General features: G+C 43.3%; 1 protein-coding gene across 1 annotated transcript in view; it reads right to left on the reverse strand.

Annotated features, from left to right (window-relative positions):
* The window catches only part of SMURF1 (SMAD specific E3 ubiquitin protein ligase 1), a gene marked incomplete in the record, with an annotated part of 166,796 nt that extends 155,312 nt beyond the window's left edge, over nucleotides 1-11,484 (reverse strand). The window contains 1 exon segment of the mRNA XM_053694615.1: nucleotides 11,320-11,484. Within this exon segment, the coding sequence (XP_053550590.1) occupies nucleotides 11,320-11,374 (55 nt within the window).
* Nucleotides 11,485-18,481: the final 6,997 nt, after the last annotated feature.

The raw sequence follows: 18,481 nt of genomic DNA on the forward strand, positions 1-18,481 counted from the left end.
CATATATACACAGATCTCTGCAGACTACCAGACAGGCACCTGTTACATACACATATATACACTGAGATCTCTGCAGACTACCAGACAGGCACCGGTTACATACACATATATACACTGAGATCTCTGCAGACTGACAGACAGGCACCTGTTACATACACATATATACACTGAGATCTCTGCAGACTGACAGACAGGCACTGGTTACATACACTGAGATCTCTGCAGACTACCAGACAGGCACCGGTTACATACACATATATACACTGAGATCTCTGCAGACTACCAGACAGGCACCGGTTACATACACATATATACACTGAGATCTCTGCAGACTACCAGACAGGCACCGGTTACATACACATATATACACTGAGATCTCTGCAGACTGACAGACAGGCACCTGTTACATACACATATATACACTGAGGTCTCTGCAGACTGACAGACAGGCACCGGTTACATACACATATATACACTGAGATCTCTGCAGACTACCAGACAGGCACCTGTTACATACACATATATACACTGTGGTCTCTGCAGACTGACAGGCACCGGTTACATACACATATATACACTGAGATCTCTGCAGACTGACAGACAGGCACCGGTTACATACACATATATACACTGAGGTCTCTGCAGACTGACAGACAGGCACTGGTTACATACACATATATACACTGAGATCTCTGCAGACTGACAGACAGGCACTGGTTACATACACATATATACACTGTGGTCTCTGCAGACTGACAGACAGGCACCGGTTACATACACATATATACACTGTGGTCTCTGCAGACTGACAGACAGGCACCGGTTACATACACATATATACACTGAGGTCTCTGCAGTCTGACAGACAGGCACCGGTTACATACACATATATACACTGAGATCTCTGCAGACTGACAGACAGGCACCGGTTACATACACATATATACACTGAGATCTCTGCAGACTGACAGACAGGCACTGGTTACATACACATATATACACTGAGATCTCTGCAGACTACCAGACAGGCACCGGTTACATACACATATATACACTGAGATCTCTGCAGACTACCAGACAGGCACCGGTTACATACACATATATACACTGAGGTCTCTGCAGACTGACAGACAGGCACCTGTTACATACACATATATACACTGTGGTCTCTGCAGGCTGACAGACAGGCACCGGTTACATACACATATATACACTGTGGTCTCTGCAGGCTGACAGACAGGCACTGGTTACATACACATATATACACTGTAGTCTCTGCAGGCTGACAGACAGGCACTGGTTACATACACATATATACACTGAGATCTCTGCAGGCTGACAGACAGGCACCGGTTACATACACTGAGATCTCTGCAGACTGACAGACAGGCACCGGTTACATACACATATATACACTGAGATCTCTGCAGACTGACAGACAGGCACCTGTTACATACACATATATACACTGTGGTCTCTGCAGACTGACAGACAGGCACTGGTTACATACACATATATACACTGTAGTCTCTGCAGGCTGACAGACAGGCACCGGTTACATACACTGAGATCTCTGCAGACTGACAGACAGGCACCGGTTACATACACATATATACACTGAGATCTCTGCAGACTGACAGACAGGCACCTGTTACATACACATATATACACTGAGATCTCTGCAGACTGACAGACAGGCACCTGTTACATACACATATATACACTGAGATCTCTGCAGACTGACAGACAGGCACTGGTTACATACACATATATACACTGAGATCTCTGCAGACTGACAGACAGGCACCGGTTACATACACATATATACACTGAGATCTCTGCAGACTGACAGACAGGCACCGGTTACATACACATATATACACTGTGGTCTCTGCAGACTGACAGACAGGCACCGGTTACATACACATATATACACTGAGGTCTCTGCAGGCTGACAGACAGGCACCGGTTACATACACATATATACACTGAGGTCTCTGCAGGCTGACAGACAGGCACCGGTTACATACACATATATACACTGAGGTCTCTGCAGGCTGACAGACAGGCACTGGTTACATACACATATATACACTGTGGTCTCTGCAGACTGACAGACAGGCACCTGTTACATACACATATATACACTGTAGTCTCTGCAGGCTGACAGACAGGCACCGGTTACATACACATATATACACTGTGGTCTCTGCAGGCTGACAGACAGGCACTGGTTACATACACATATATACACTGTAGTCTCTGCAGGCTGACAGACAGGCACTGGTTACATACACATATATACACTGTGGTCTCTGCAGACTGACAGACAGGCACCGGTTACATACACTGAGATCTCTGCAGACTGACAGACAGGCACCGGTTACATACACATATATACACTGAGATCTCTGCAGACTGACAGACAGGCACCTGTTACATACACATATATACACTGAGATCTCTGCAGACTGACAGACAGGCACCGGTTACATACACTGAGATCTCTGCAGACTGACAGACAGGCACCGGTTACATACACATATATACACTGAGATCTCTGCAGACTGACAGACAGGCACCTGTTACATACACATATATACACTGAGATCTCTGCAGACTGACAGACAGGCACCTGTTACATACACATATATACACTGAGATCTCTGCAGACTGACAGACAGGCACTGGTTACATACACATATATACACTGTGGTCTCTGCAGACTGACAGACAGGCACCGGTTACATACACATATATACACTGTGGTCTCTGCAGACAGACAGACAGGCACCGGTTACATACACATATATACACTGTGGTCTCTGCAGACAGACAGAACAGGCACCGGATACCATACAACATATATACACTGAGGTCTCTGCAGGCTGACAGACAGGCACTGGTTACATACACATATATACACTGAGATCTCTGCAGACTGACAGACAGGCACTGGTTACATACACATATATACACTGAGATCTCTGCAGACTGACAGACAGGCACCTGTTACATACACATATATACACTGAGATCTCTGCAGACTGACAGACAGGCACCGGTTACATACACATATATACACTGTGGTCTCTGCAGACTGACAGACAGGCACCGGTTACATACACATATATACACTGTGGTCTCTGCAGACAGACAGACAGGCACCGGTTACATACACATATATACACTGAGGTCTCTGCAGGCTGACAGACAGGCACTGGTTACATACACATATATACACTGAGATCTCTGCAGACTGACAGACAGGCACTGGTTACATACACATATATACAAGGCCTCTGGAAGTCATACAGATGTGACCCGGCTAACACAAGCCCAGTACCCACTTCCCTAGAGCCACCGGGTGTAAGGAACGTGTGTGCAGGTCCTGCATGTAATTTCCGGCCTGTTAGATTCACTGAGGTACATAGGTCTGGTATATGGCAAATAATCAGCAGGTATCAGGTTTAGGGTCAGTAATAAACAATATCGAAGAAGAGGAGGCGGCAGGCACAACTACAACTCAGACCCACAAAGCAAAATGGTAAAAAACAAAAAGTCTTTATTGGGAGGCACTTAGCCATGTTAAAAGGCAGACTGACAGGCAGGGGAAACAGCACGAACCAAGGTCTAGACCTTGTTTCCCCTGCCTGTCAGTCTGCCTTTTAACATGGCTAAGTGCCTCCAATAAAGACTTTTTGTTTTTTCACCATTTTGCTTGTGGGTCTGAGTTGTAGTGCCTGCCGCCTCCTCTTCTTCGATATTGCTACACGGGCTAATCCTCCGTTTTTTTGGCTACGGCACTCCGTGAGTATCCTGGGGACTTACAGTGACCTCTTCCTAAGGTTTTCACTTCCGGTTCATTCCGAGGACGCTACAGCTGCGATTACCTTCTTACCTTCAGTAATAAACAGCATTATAAATTGCTCTGAGACCGCCACAAAAGGACATGAAGACTGTCACACAAGTATTAGAGATATCTTCCTCACAACCAAAGGACAAAAAGCTACAAAATAAAACCTAACTAGACAACCCATTATCATTCCTATAAAGAAGACAAACTGCCAATGTGGAACAGCAGGTAGAGCCCAGCTAGGGTATCAAGTAGCAGAGAACATGGTATCCTCACAGATTATGGACAAAGAGCAACCGCGCAAGGACAATGCACAGATATTAGTGACCGTTTCCATACCTGTACTGAACTATGACAAACATTAAACAGAATAAAACAGGAAGCTGCATCTATGGGTGATGCCAAGAGCCGACTGTAAAAGCCAGTAACCCTGATCCCAATCAGACAGAATATATAGCTGGAAGCCAAGTTCTAAGGAATTTGTGGTCCAGAGCCGCCTGTCTGGTGACACTTATGTGAAATGCAGATGACCCTGCAGCTCTACACAATTCCGCTAGAATGAGCCAATTGCACGATGCAGGACCAGCACCACAAACAGAAAGTATCCGATCCCTTTGATGGCTGTGTGGCCTATACATTGGCGTGGTATAGCTAACTTTATATTGCTTGTGCTCATGCCATCGGTGCAAACACTAAAAGAAAGGGAATGCTGCAATAGCCTTTGTGAGCCTTTATGGCAATGACACGGTCATTTTCACCTTATTGGGACGGTTGGGAAATTCTGGGCTATTTGCTTGGTCAGGTATGAAAGTGAAACCAGCACTGGGCTTCCTTATTAAAAAAAGGTATAGGAAAGTCAAAATGAAACCTACATGATTCAGATAAAATTCATGCTCTAAGTTACTTTTAAATTCACTTCTAATTTCAAATGTGCTTTGTTCTCTTGGTATCCCTTGTTGAGAAATAATACTCACATATCCTACACAAGTGGGAGCTAGCTGCTGATTGGTGCCTGCACACATTTGTCTCTTGTGATTGGCTAACAAGTTGTGTTCAGCTAGCTCTCAGTAGTGCAACGCTGTTCCTTTAGTAAAGGATAACAAGATAACGAAGCAACATTTGATAATAGAAGTAAACAAGAAAATTGTTTGTTCTATCCGAATCATGAAAGAAAACATTGGAGTTTCCTGTAAAAAAAAAATATTCCTTAAACTTTGAAACCAATAATAATTGTCTTTTTAACCTCTTCAGTGCAAACATCTACTACAGCACAGAGCATCAGTTCTTTCTTGTATCCTAATCCAGGGGTCGACAAATTTATTTAAAATTTAGGAGCCAGTCATACTCTTAGGAGCCAGACAGTGGTATTTGTATATAGAAATATGGAGTACAATCCAAAAAGTTAGGAGAAAAGCGTTAAAATTCTAGGAGCCAGTGGCTATCTGGCTCCTGGGTTTGTCGAGCCTTGGACTTTCAGTGGTAGATGCCCTGATATAGGTGTCCCTCAACCCTATACTACAAATCAGTCTGTGTACTGCATCACCTTCAGTCTGGACCACTGGTTTTCAAACATGTCATCAAGGCCTCCCCCAACAGGCCAGGTTTTCAGGGTTATCTTGTATGAGAGCAGGTAAAATTACCATGTTTACTAATCAGACGATTATTTCACCCGTGTTCCAGTTCATATATCCACAAAATATGGCCCATTAGGGAGTCTGAGGACAGGTTTGAAAACCAGTTGTCTGAACTTTCCATGATTGACACATTACACGTATTGTCTTTGTGTCACGCTCTCTAGACGGTGAAAATGCAAATTCTGTAACCAGCAAATATAGAAATGAAATGCTGCAATGTGCCTGGTGCAGCATCTGCAAGTTCCAAGGGAGCGTCGCACAAGCACGGTTATTACAGAAAAAAACAAGAGCTGTTGAATTTCCCTTTAAGATTATCTGCTTCACAAGTAGGTTGTAATAAAGGAGTCATGTGCAGTTTGAAACCAATAAGGATATTAAAATTCAGAAAAATAAAAAGGATTCCAGATGGATTTCTTTTGTGCCCCACATATGAGCTTCCAATAGAGATATAACGAGTGTGAGAGCGATAAAACCAAAATTTAACACACCTGCTCCCCATACACATCTGAGACCTTGTAACACTAACGAGTCACATGACACCGGGGAGGGAAAATTTGGGACATTTCCACTTAGGGGTGTACTCACTTTTGCTGCCAAAGGTTTAGACATTAAGGGACACTGAACCCAATTTTTTTCTTTCATGATTCAGATAGAGCATGAAATTTTAAGCAACTTTCTAATTTACTCCTATTATCAAATTGTATTTATTCTCTTGGTATCTTTATTTGAAATGCAAGAATGTAAGTTTAGATGCCGGCCCATTTTTGGTGAACAACCTGAGTTGTCCTTGCTGATTGGTGGATAAATTCATCCACCAATAAAAAAGTGCTGTCCAGAGTTCTAAACCAAAAAAAGCTTAGATGCTTTCTTTTTCAAATAAAGATAGCAAGAGAACGAAGAAAATTTGATAATAGGAGTAAATTAGAAAGATGCTTAAAATTGCATGCTCTATCTGAATCCGAAAGAAAAAAAATTGGGTTCAATGTCCCTTTAATGGCTGTGGTGTTGAGTTATTTTGAGGGGGCAGCAAATTTATACTGTTATACAGGTTGTACACTCACTACTTTACATTGTAACAAAGTTTCATTTCTTCAGTGTTGTCACATGAAAAGATATAATAAAATATTTACATTGTTATACAGGCTGTACACTCACTACTTTACATTGTAACAAAGTTTCATTTCTTCAGTGTTGTCACATGAAAAGATATAATAAAATATTTACACTGTTATACAGGCTGTACACTCACTACTTTACATTGTAACACAGTGTCATTTCTTCAGTGTTGTCACATGAAAAGATATAATAAAATATTTACACTGTTATACAGGCTGTACACTCACTACTTTACATTGTATTAAGGGTCATTTCTTCAGTGTTGTCACATGAAAAGATATAATAAATATTTACACTGTTATACAGGCTGTACACTCACTACTTTACATTGTAGTAAAGTTTCATTTCTTCAGTGTTGTCACATGAAAAGATATAATAAATATTTACACTGTTATACAGGCTGTACACTCACTACTTTACATTTGTAGTAAAGTGTCATTTCTTCAGTGTTGTCACATGAAAAGATATAATAAATATTTACAACTGTTATACAGGCTGTACACTCACTACTTTACATTGTAACAAAGTGTCATTTCTTCAGTGTTGTCACATGAAAAGATATAATAAAATATTTACACTGTTATACAGGCTGTACACTCACTACTTTACATTGTAACAATAGTGTCATTTCTTCAGTGTTGTCACATGAAAAGATATAATAAATATTTACACTGTTATACAGGCTGTACACTCACTACTTTACATTGTAACAAAGTGTCATTTCTTTAGTGTTGTCACATGAAAAGATATAAAATATTTACACTGTTATACAGGCTGTACACTCATTACTTTACATTGTAGTGTCATTTCTTCAGTGTTGTCACATGAAAAGATATAATAAATATTTACACTGTTATACAGGCTGTACACTCACTACTTACATTGTAACAAAGTGTCATTTCTTCAGTGTTGTCACATGAAAAGATATAATAAATATTTACACTGTTATACAGGCTGTACACTCACTACTTTACATTGTAGCAAAGTGTCATTTCTTCAGTGTTGTCACATGAAAAGATATAATAAAATATTTACTCTGTTATACAGGCTGTACACTCACTACTTTACATTGTAACAAAGTGTCATTTCTTCAGTGTTGTCACATGAAAAGATATAATAAATATTTACACTGTTATACAGGCTGTACACTCACTACTTTACATTGTAGCAAAGTGTCATTTCTTCAGTGTTGTCACATGAAAAGATATAATAAAATATTTACTCTGTTATACAGGCTGTACACTCACTACTTTACATTGTAACAAAGTTTCATTTCTTTAGTGTTGTCACATGAAAAGATATAAAATATTTACAAAAATGTGAGGGGTGCACTCACTTTTGTGAGATATTGTATATACACACAAAGTATATACACACACTGTCACTGAGAAATTAAGCTCTCCTAAATTCAATGTATGTCACCCCAACCTGTGACTAGCAAACAAACGTGTATAGATAGACAGATAATGTTTGCCAATCACAGAGGGGGGGGGGGGAGAGATAGTGAATGTGTGAACCTAATACATACGTTATCAGAAAACAAAATGAATGACTGGCTTCTAGATTTTAAAAGAAACATCATGGCACGTAGGATAATCACATTACTAATAGCCAAATGCCCATTACTAGGTGGGGAACATAACAGCACTGGGGTGAAGGACATTAGTCAGTTTACCCACATTACTGCTACAGTGACCCCAACACTGAATGTCTGATCCCTATGTTGTAGCACAGGGATTAGCCTAATGTGCATAAAACAAAGTGAGACAGAGTTACCCATGTTTACACATCCAGGGCTTTGAGTAAACACAAACACCCCCGATACCATCTGACACAGGTAGGCACAACAAATAGTTACAGAAATGGTGATAAGCTCATAGAACAGTAAATGCCAACAATCAACTGGCTGCCTTACTATAAACCGATTTCTAGCACACAGAAGAAGTCTTCATTACAATGTGCCACAGTGTACAAACACAACATACATTATGATCAAACAGAAGCAAGCATAGAGGAAGAGTTGTAAAAAGCAGCAAGGAGATTGTGTCACATCACAGAAACAAGAGCTTGGCTTCCCAATAGTCTCACAATAAAAGTGAAACCAAAAGCAATACACTGAGCACAAGAACGACCAGACATCGCCAGATCAATGTGAAATTAACTTGTTGGTGTTCCGTGGGTCGGCAACACACTTTAAGCCGCGTGTCTTCTCTGGCAGCCAAAGTGTTAAACTGATTACAGATCAGTGGCTGATTTACAGAAGCTCCCCCCCCCCCATCAGCTGCAGTGTACACTGCGACCACAAACAGACATCCAACAATCTGACACATGCTGATCCTGGATATTTATGTCCTTATGACCCTCATATGGCGAATCCTGCTGCACAGGGCACCAGTTTATGTCCCAACAATCCCCTGTATTTGTCTGTAAAATTTTGTGTCTTATCGTATTGTTTCTCCACTGTAGTTATCCTTGTACCCATGGGCAGCGCTGCGGAATCTGTCGGCGCTTTATAAATAAAGAATAATAATAATAACAAATCGCTCATGTGAGCATCTGTTTAGTCTCTCACACTAGACCTCTCTATGCTCACCCTGCCTGCACCCCCTTTCCACCTGCCTGCAAACACTTCTACCTGCCCCCTTCACACTCCCCCCCCCCTCCTCACCTCTTGCATCTCACACTCCCCCCCCCCTCACCTCTTGCATCTCACACTCCCCCCCCCTCCTCACCTCTTGCATCTCACACTCCCCCCCCCCCTCCTCACCTCTTGCATCTCACACTCCCCCCCCCCCTCCTCACCTCTTGCATCTCACACTTCCCCCCCCCCTCCTCACCCTCTTGATCTCACACTCCCCCCCCCCTCCTCACCTCTTGCATCTCACACTCCCCCCCCCCTCCTCACCTCTTGCATCTCACACTCCCCCCCCACCCCCTCCTCACCTCTTGCTAATCTCACACTCCCCCCCCCCCCCCTCACTCTTGCATCTCACACTCCCCCCCCCCACTCCCTCACCCTCTTGCATCTCACACCTCCCCCCCCCCTCCTCACCTCTTGCATCTTCACACTCCCCCCACCTCCCTCACCTCTTGCAATCTCACACTCCCCCCCCCCTCCTCACCTCTTGCATCTCACCACTCCCCCCCCCCTCCTCAACCTCTTGCATCTCACACTCCCCCCCCAACCCTCACTCACCCCCCCCCTCTCCCTCTGCATTCACACACCCCCCCCTCCTCACCTCTTGCATCTCACACCACCCCCACCTCCTCACCTCTTGCATCTCACACACCCCCACCTCCTCACATCTTGCATCTCACACACCCCCCCTCCTCACCTCTTGATCTCACACACCCCCCCTCCTCACCTCTTGCATCTCACACACCCCCCCCTCCTCACCTCTTGCATCTCACACCCCCCCTCCTCACCTCTTGCATCTCACACACCCCCCCTCCTCACCTCTTGCATCTCACACCCCCCCCTCCTCACCTCTTGCATCTCACACCCCCCCCTCCTCACCTCTTGCATCTCACACCACCTCCTCACCTCTTGCATCTCACACTCCCCCCCCCTCCTCACCTCTTGCATCTCACACTCCCCCCCCCCTCCTCCCCTCTTGCATCTCACACCCCCCCTCCTCACCTCTTGCATCTCACACTCCCCCCCCCTCCTCACCTCTTGCATCTCACACTCCCCCCCCCCTCCTCACCTCTTGCATCTCACACCTCCTCCTCACCCTCTTGCATCTCACACACCCCCCCTCCTCACCTCTTGCATCTCACACCCCCCCTCCTCACCTCTTGCATCTCACACCCCCCCCTCCTCACCTCTTGCATCGCACACTCCCCCCTCCCTCACCCTCTTGCATCTCACACTCCCCCCCCTCCTCACCTCTTGCATCTCACACTCCCCCCCCTCCTCACCTCTTGCATCTCACACCTCCTCCTCACCTCTTGCATCTCACACACCCCCCCTCCTCACCTCTTGCATCTCACACCCCCCCTCCTCACCTCTTGCATCTCACACCCCCCCCTCCTCACCTCTTGCATCTCACACCCCCCCTCCTCACCTCTTGCATCTCACACCCCCCCCTCCTCACCTCTTGCATCTCACACTCCCCCCCTCCTCACCTCTTGCATCTCCCACTCCCCCCCCTCCTCACCTCTTGCATCTCACACCTCCTCCTCACCTCTTGCATCTCACACACCCCCCCCTCCTCACCTCTTGCATCTCACACCCCCCCTCCTCACCTCTTGCATCTCACACCCCCCCTCCTCACCTCTTGCATCTCACACCCCCCCCCTCCCTCACCTCTTGCATCTCACACCCCCCCCCCTCCTCACCTCTTGCATCTCACACCCCCCCCCCCCCCTCACCTCTTGCATCTCACACTCCCCCCCCCCTCCTCACCTCTTGCATCTCACACTCCCCCCCCCCTCCTCACCTCTTGCATCTCACACTCCCCCCCCCCCCTCCTCACCTCTTGCATCTCACACTCCCCCCCCTCCCTCACCTCTTGCATCTCACACCTCCTCCTCACCTACCTCCCCTCTACCCTCGGGGCCTCCCACTGAGTCTCAGGCAGAAGCCCCTCCTGGCTACATGAGTGGTGTCTCCTGTGTGGCCCATCCCTCAGATGTACGTGAGCTCCGGGATTCCCCCGTTAGCTCAGAGCTGCGCCCTTGGCACCGGATTCCCCTCCGGCATTACGGTACCTGTGAGCCGCACCCTGACGCTAGAACCGGCCCTCCGTATCCCGGGGTTAGACATGCCGAGGCCCAGGCTGAGCTCCCGCCCGTCACCCCGGGCGCCTCATACACCCGCCGGGCGTCCCCCACATAAAAACACCGCGAGAGCGAGCGGCCGAGAGCGCGCACCTCACTGACGTCACCCAGCGCGCCGGGACACACGGTCACTCACGTGACAGTTGCATAGGCGGGGCGACTACTAGTGCAGCGCTCCGTCACCAAGTAAACTGGTACTATCTGTCGCCAGCGACATCTACTGGGGGGAAACGGTATAGCAGTATACAGGGGTATATGGGATACTGACACCAATATCTGACACTAATGACAGTGACACCAATATCTGATACTAGTGACACCAATATCTGACACTAATGACTGTGTCACCACTATCTGATACTAGTGACACCAATATCTGACACTAATGACAGTGTCACCACTATCTGATACTAGTGACACCAATATCTGACACTAATGACAGTGACACCAATATCTGATACTAGTGACACCAATATCTGACACTAATGACTGTGTCACCACTATCTGATACTAGTGACACCAATATCTGACACTGACAGTGTCACCACTATCTGATACTAGTGACACCAATATCTGACACTAATGACAGTGTCACCACTATCTGATACTAGTGACACCAATATCTGACACTAATGACAGTGACACCAATATCTGATACTAGTGACACCAATATCTGATACTAGTGACACCAATATCTGACACTAATGACTGTGTCACCACTATCTGATACTAGTGACACCAATATCTGACACTAATGACAGTGTCACCACTATCTGATACTAGTGACACCAATATCTGACACTAATGACAGTGACACCAATATCTGATACTAGTGACACCAATATCTGACACTAATGACTGTGTCACCACTATCTGATACTAGTGACACCAATATCTGACACTGACAGTGTCACCACTATCTGATACTAGTGACACCAATATCTGACACTAATGACAGTGTCACCACTATCTGATACTAGTGACACCAATATCTGACACTAATGACAGTGACACCAATATCTGATACTAGTGACACCAATATCTGACACTAATGACTGTGTCACCAATATCTGATACTAGTGACACCAATATCTGACACTAATGACTGTGTCACCACTATCTGATACTAGTGACACCACTATCTGATACTAGTGACACCAATATCTGACACTAATGACAGTGTCACCACTATCTGATACTAGTGACACCAATATCTGACACTAATGACAGTGTCACCACTATCTGATACTAGTGACACCAATATCTGACACTAATGACAGTGTCACCACTATCTGATACTAGTGACACCAATATCTGACACTAATGACAGTGTCACCACTATCTGATACTAGTGACATCAATATGTGACACTAATGACAGTGACACCAATAACAGCGGCACCACTATCTGATAGTAGTGACACCAATATCTGACACTAATGACAGTGTCACCACTATCTGATACTAGTGACACTAATGACAGTGACACCAATATCTGACACTAATGACAGTGACACTAATAACAGCGGCACCACTATATGATACTAGTGACACCAATATCTGACACTAATAACAGCGGCACCACTATCTAATACTAGTGACACCAATATCTGACACTAATAAATGCGGCACCACTATCTGATACTAGTGACACCAATATCTGACACTAATAACAGCGGCACCAATATCTGACACTAATAACAGCGGCATCACTATCTGACACTAATGACAGTGACACCACTATCTGATACTAGTGACACCAATATCTGACAATGACAGTGTCACCAACATCTGATACTAATGACAGTGGCACCACTATCTGATACTAGTGACACCACTATCTGATACTAGTGAAACCAATATCTGAAACTAATGACAGTGACACCACTATCTGACAATAATGACAGTGTCACCACTATCTGACACTAGTGACAGTAACACCACTATCTGACAATAATGACAGTGTCACCACTATCTGGCACTAGTGACAGTGACACCAGTATATGACACTAGTGACAGTGACACCAGTATATGACACTAGTGGCAGTGACACCAGTATATGACACTAGTGGCAGTGACACCAGTATATGACACTAGCGGCAGTGACACCAGTATATGACACTACTGGCAGTGACACCAGTATATGACACTAGTGACAGTGACACCAGTATATGACACTAGTGACAGTGACACCAGTATATGATACTAGTGACAGTGATACACAGTCATTTTTGTAAAAAACTAGCAAATATCCGGTGCAACACTGGGTCTCAAGGTCTCAATGTGCAACATGTGAAGAAACCAAAAGGTGGCACTCAAGCTAATTTCGAATGCATATAACACACGTTATAGACACAACACTAAAACAGGTATCCAATCAGCTGGGAGTGGTCTAAAAGACTGACATCATCACTGGTCATTTAATCACTTTCATAATGACCAGGTAATATCCGTCTATAAAATGTGTGTTTATATGCATTGAAATTAGCTTAAGAAAGGGGCAAGTGCCCGAAACGTTACTCTTCCTAATAAAAAGTATTGTCTATTACCTTAGTGCCACATTTTGGTTTCTTCACAAGTGACACCACTATATGATACTAATGACAATAGAATCTGACACTAATAACAGTAACACCACTATCTGATACTAATAGCAGTGACACCTATAGCTGATACTAATGACAGCAATATCTGGTACTAGTGATAGTGACGCACAGCTACGTCTGATATTAGTAATAGTGTAACACACAGGTACGTCTGATATTAGTGATAGTAACACACAGGTACGTCTGATATTAGTGATAGTAACACACAGGTACGTCTGATATTAGTGATAGTGACACACAGGTACGTCTGATATTAGTGATAGTGACACAGGTACGTCTGATTAGTGATAGTGACGCACACAGGTATGTCTGATATTAGTGATAGTGACGCACACAGGTACGTCTGATATTAGTGATAGTGTAACACAGGTACGTCTGATATTAGTGATAGTGTAACACATAGGTACGTCTGATATTAGTGAAAGTAACACACAGGTACGTCTGATATTAGTGATAGCAACACAGCTACATCTGATATTAGTGATAGTGACACAGGTACATCTGATTAGTGATAGTGACGCACACAGGTATGTCTGATATTAGTGATAGTGTAACACAGGTACGTCTGATATTAGTGATAGTGTAACACATAGGTACGTCTGATATTAGTGCTAGTGACACACAGGTACGTCTGATATTAGTGATAGTGTAACACACAGGTACGTCTGATATTAGTGATAGTGACGCACAGGTACGTCTGATATTAGTGATAGTGATAGCGACACACAGGTACGTCTGATATTAGTGATAGCGACACACAGGTACGTCTGATATTAGTGATAGTGTAACACACAGGTACGTCTGATATTAGTGATAGTGTAACACACAGGTACGTCTGATATTAGTGATAGTGACGCACAGGTACGTCTGATATTAGTGATAGTGTAACACACAGGTACGTCTGATATTAGTGATAGTGACGCACAGGTACGTCTGATATTAGTGATAGTGATGCACAGGTACGTCTGATATTAGTGATAGTAACGCACAGGTACGTCTGATATTAGTGATAGTGATGCACAGGTACGTCTGATATTAGTGATAGCGACACACAGGTACGTCTGATATTAGTGATAGTGTAACACACAGGTACGTCTGATATTAGTGATAGTGACACAGGTAGTCTGATATTAGTGATAGTAACGCACAGATACGTCTGATATTAGTGATAGTAACGCACAGGTACGTCTAATATCAGTGATAGTGACGCACATGTACGTCTGATATTAGTGATAGTAACGCACAGGTACGTCTGAAATTAGTGATAGTAACGCACAGGTACGTCTGATATTAGTGATAGTAACGCACAGGTACGTTTGATATTAGTGATAGTAACGCACAGGTACGTCTGATATTAGTGATAGTGACACAGGTAGGTCTGATATTAGTGATAGTAACACACAGGTACGCCTGATATTAGTGCTAGTGTAACACACAGGTACGTCTATTAGTGATAGTAACGCACAGGTACGTCTGATATTAGTGATAGTAACACACAGGTACGTCTGATATTAGTGATAGTAACACACAGGTACGTCTGATATTAGTGATAGTAACACACAGGTACGTCTGATATTAGTGATAGTAACACACAGGTACGTCTGATATTAGTGATAGTGACACACAGGTACGTCTGATATTAGTGATAGTGACACACAGGTACGTCTGATATTAGTGATAGTGACGCACAGGTACATCTGATATTAGTGATAGTGAGGCACAGGTATGTCTGATATTAGTGATAGTGTAACACACAGGTACATCTGTTCACAAATCACAAGGTGTTTGTTGGATCTTAAAATTTAAGACCAACAGTGCTCTTAATTGCAAACTGCCTATTAACCCTTTATACATAGAATGCCCAACATACAGCAGTACTGAAAGTTTGTTTCTACTCAAACGGGGCAGATGAAAAATTGCAGTTCCAGTGACTTCATGTCACCAATGTTGTCATTGTCACTACCTGTTATCACTTCTAATTGAAGACCTATTTTAGGTTTAACTGCAGGCAGAAATGTTCTAAGGCAGGACTAGCTTTTCATGCATGAAGAAGGGGACAGCGGGCGGGATCAATGCTAGCTTGGAGAGAGGGTTACAAGACCTTGTCAGTGCCTGATAATTACCATGAGAAACAGCGCAGGGACTTCTACCACTGCTCTTTATAAGAAATCTACAGACATCCCTAACATCAGACCTTCCTGTGTGTCACTCAATCCCTAACATCAGACCTTCCTGTGTGTCACTCAATCCCTAACATCAGACCTACCCGTGTGTCACTCAATCCCTAACATCAGACCTACCCGTGTGTCACTCAATCCCTAACATCAGACCTTCCTGTGTGTCACTCAATCCCCAACATCAGACCTACCTGTGTGTCACTCAATCCCCAACATCAGACCTACCTGTGTGTCACTCAATCCCCAACATCAGACCTACCTGTGTGTCACTCAATCCCCCAACATCAGACTTACCTGTGTGTCACTCAATCCCCAACATCAGACCTACCTGTGTGTCACTCAATCCCTAATAGACGTATCGTAGCAAGTGACACAAGTACGTCTGATAGTGACACAAATATCAGACCGTACCTGTGCGCCCCTATCACTGTATTACCTACAAACATGTAACCTTCAGGAGACTAATTTTCATGAGTTTGCCATAGCTATTTGCATTATTGCCTTTATTGAATGAGACATGTATGCTCCTGCTCTGGGGTATAAAATAACCTCACAAAGCCATTTGCTCTGCGCAGTAGTAAGATCCATGGTCTTCCAGGCACTGGGCTCACATAAGCTGGTTATTATGGGTGAGGCAACTAAGAGCCAGCCATGACCCAGACACTGCAGAGCTGGCAGAAAAAGCTGCTCCCTGTGATATTTACATAGCATATTGTAAGAAGCGGACACACACACACCGTATATATCCACATATATATCTCCCCACACGTGTGGAGATATACATTATGTGTGGGGAGATATATGTGGATATATATTGTCAGTATATGGCAGGGTTATAACACAATATATTTAATAATTATCCTTTAAACCCCAAAAAAATATGTATATACCAAAAACCATACAATTAATATAAATTCATGAACTTGTATTAGTTGAGATTTATAGACACTGAAATATATTTGTAAGAACCAGAGTCAAACTATACAGTGTTTAAACTGTTGCAATACTCTTTACAAGGCAAACCAAATTGTAACTTAAAGTGATGGTAAACTCTACCCTTTATAAAATCAGATCTGGAATGTAAGCACTATTTTAGATGAAGTTTAATTCATTAGCTGTAATGAAGATGCCAGTATAACTTAGTTATTAATATAGATATGAAATTCAAATACTGCATGCTCCTCCGCCCACTTCAAAAGTAAACTTTTCTGTGAGCTAACAGATTGAATTGTTGTCCAATCAGCGCTCTCCCCATCTGGCACTTTTGTTGTAGCTAGAGCGATGATTGGAGTGTAATTCAATCATTTAGCTGACAGGAAAATTGAGTTTTGAAGTGGGTGGTGTAACGTGGGGTATTTGAATTTCATATCTATATTAATAACTAAGTTATACTGCATCTTCATTGCACATGATGAATAAAACCATCTAAAATAGCGCTTACATTCCAGATCTGAATTTTATAAAGGGGAGAGTTTACCATCACTTTAACTAGCCTTATTTACAATAGAATTTCATTCAATTAACACAATGAGATTCCAAGATACTTAGCTACCAATATTCAAGCAATACAATCAGCTATTTAGCCACAATTTATCCTATATAATTCCAATTTAAAACATCAGAAATTGTATATATTATTTGTGCCAACAATCAAGCTTCTATGCCAATTTATCTAAGCTGAAATAAGTTCTTAGTTACTTACAGTTAAAACCAATTAAGATATATTTTTTGCAAAGATTAATTTACTTAGCAGTAAGGATTTGTTTTAAATACGCAGGCTATAAAATACAAGTTTTAAAATACAATGTATTCCTTTAAGTCTGCTACCTACAGCAACAATGGATGTTTGTTTAAATATTCAGCATACCAAAGGCAAGCTTAAAACTATTCAGGACTATGAATATAATTCTAAAACATAAATATGCTCTTTAACCCCTTAATGACCACAATGTACCCTGTATGTCACTGGTCGTTAAGGGTTTTTTCAGGACATAATAGCACAAGTCTAGCAAGAACACACTATTAATGCACTCCCTCCAGCAGGCTTTGTGGAATAGAGCAGTTGCAACGCTGGTGGCAAGACAGCGCTATAAAACAATCAAGTCCCAAAAAAAGGCCAGCGACATACAGGGTACGTCGCTGGTCCTTAAGGGGTTAAATCTCAGTTGTAATTTAACTGCAGCGACTATGCATATATTTTGTTTTAGACATTTACCTGTAATTAGGAACCTTTTATACTTTACCAAAGTGATATCCAATTTCCAATTTTTCTCACAGGTCCAATTTCACCCTCAGAATACCAAAATTAGGG

Source organism: Bombina bombina, chromosome 11, assembly GCF_027579735.1.
Source record: "Bombina bombina isolate aBomBom1 chromosome 11, aBomBom1.pri, whole genome shotgun sequence".
NCBI classification, from domain to species: domain Eukaryota; kingdom Metazoa; phylum Chordata; class Amphibia; order Anura; family Bombinatoridae; genus Bombina; species Bombina bombina.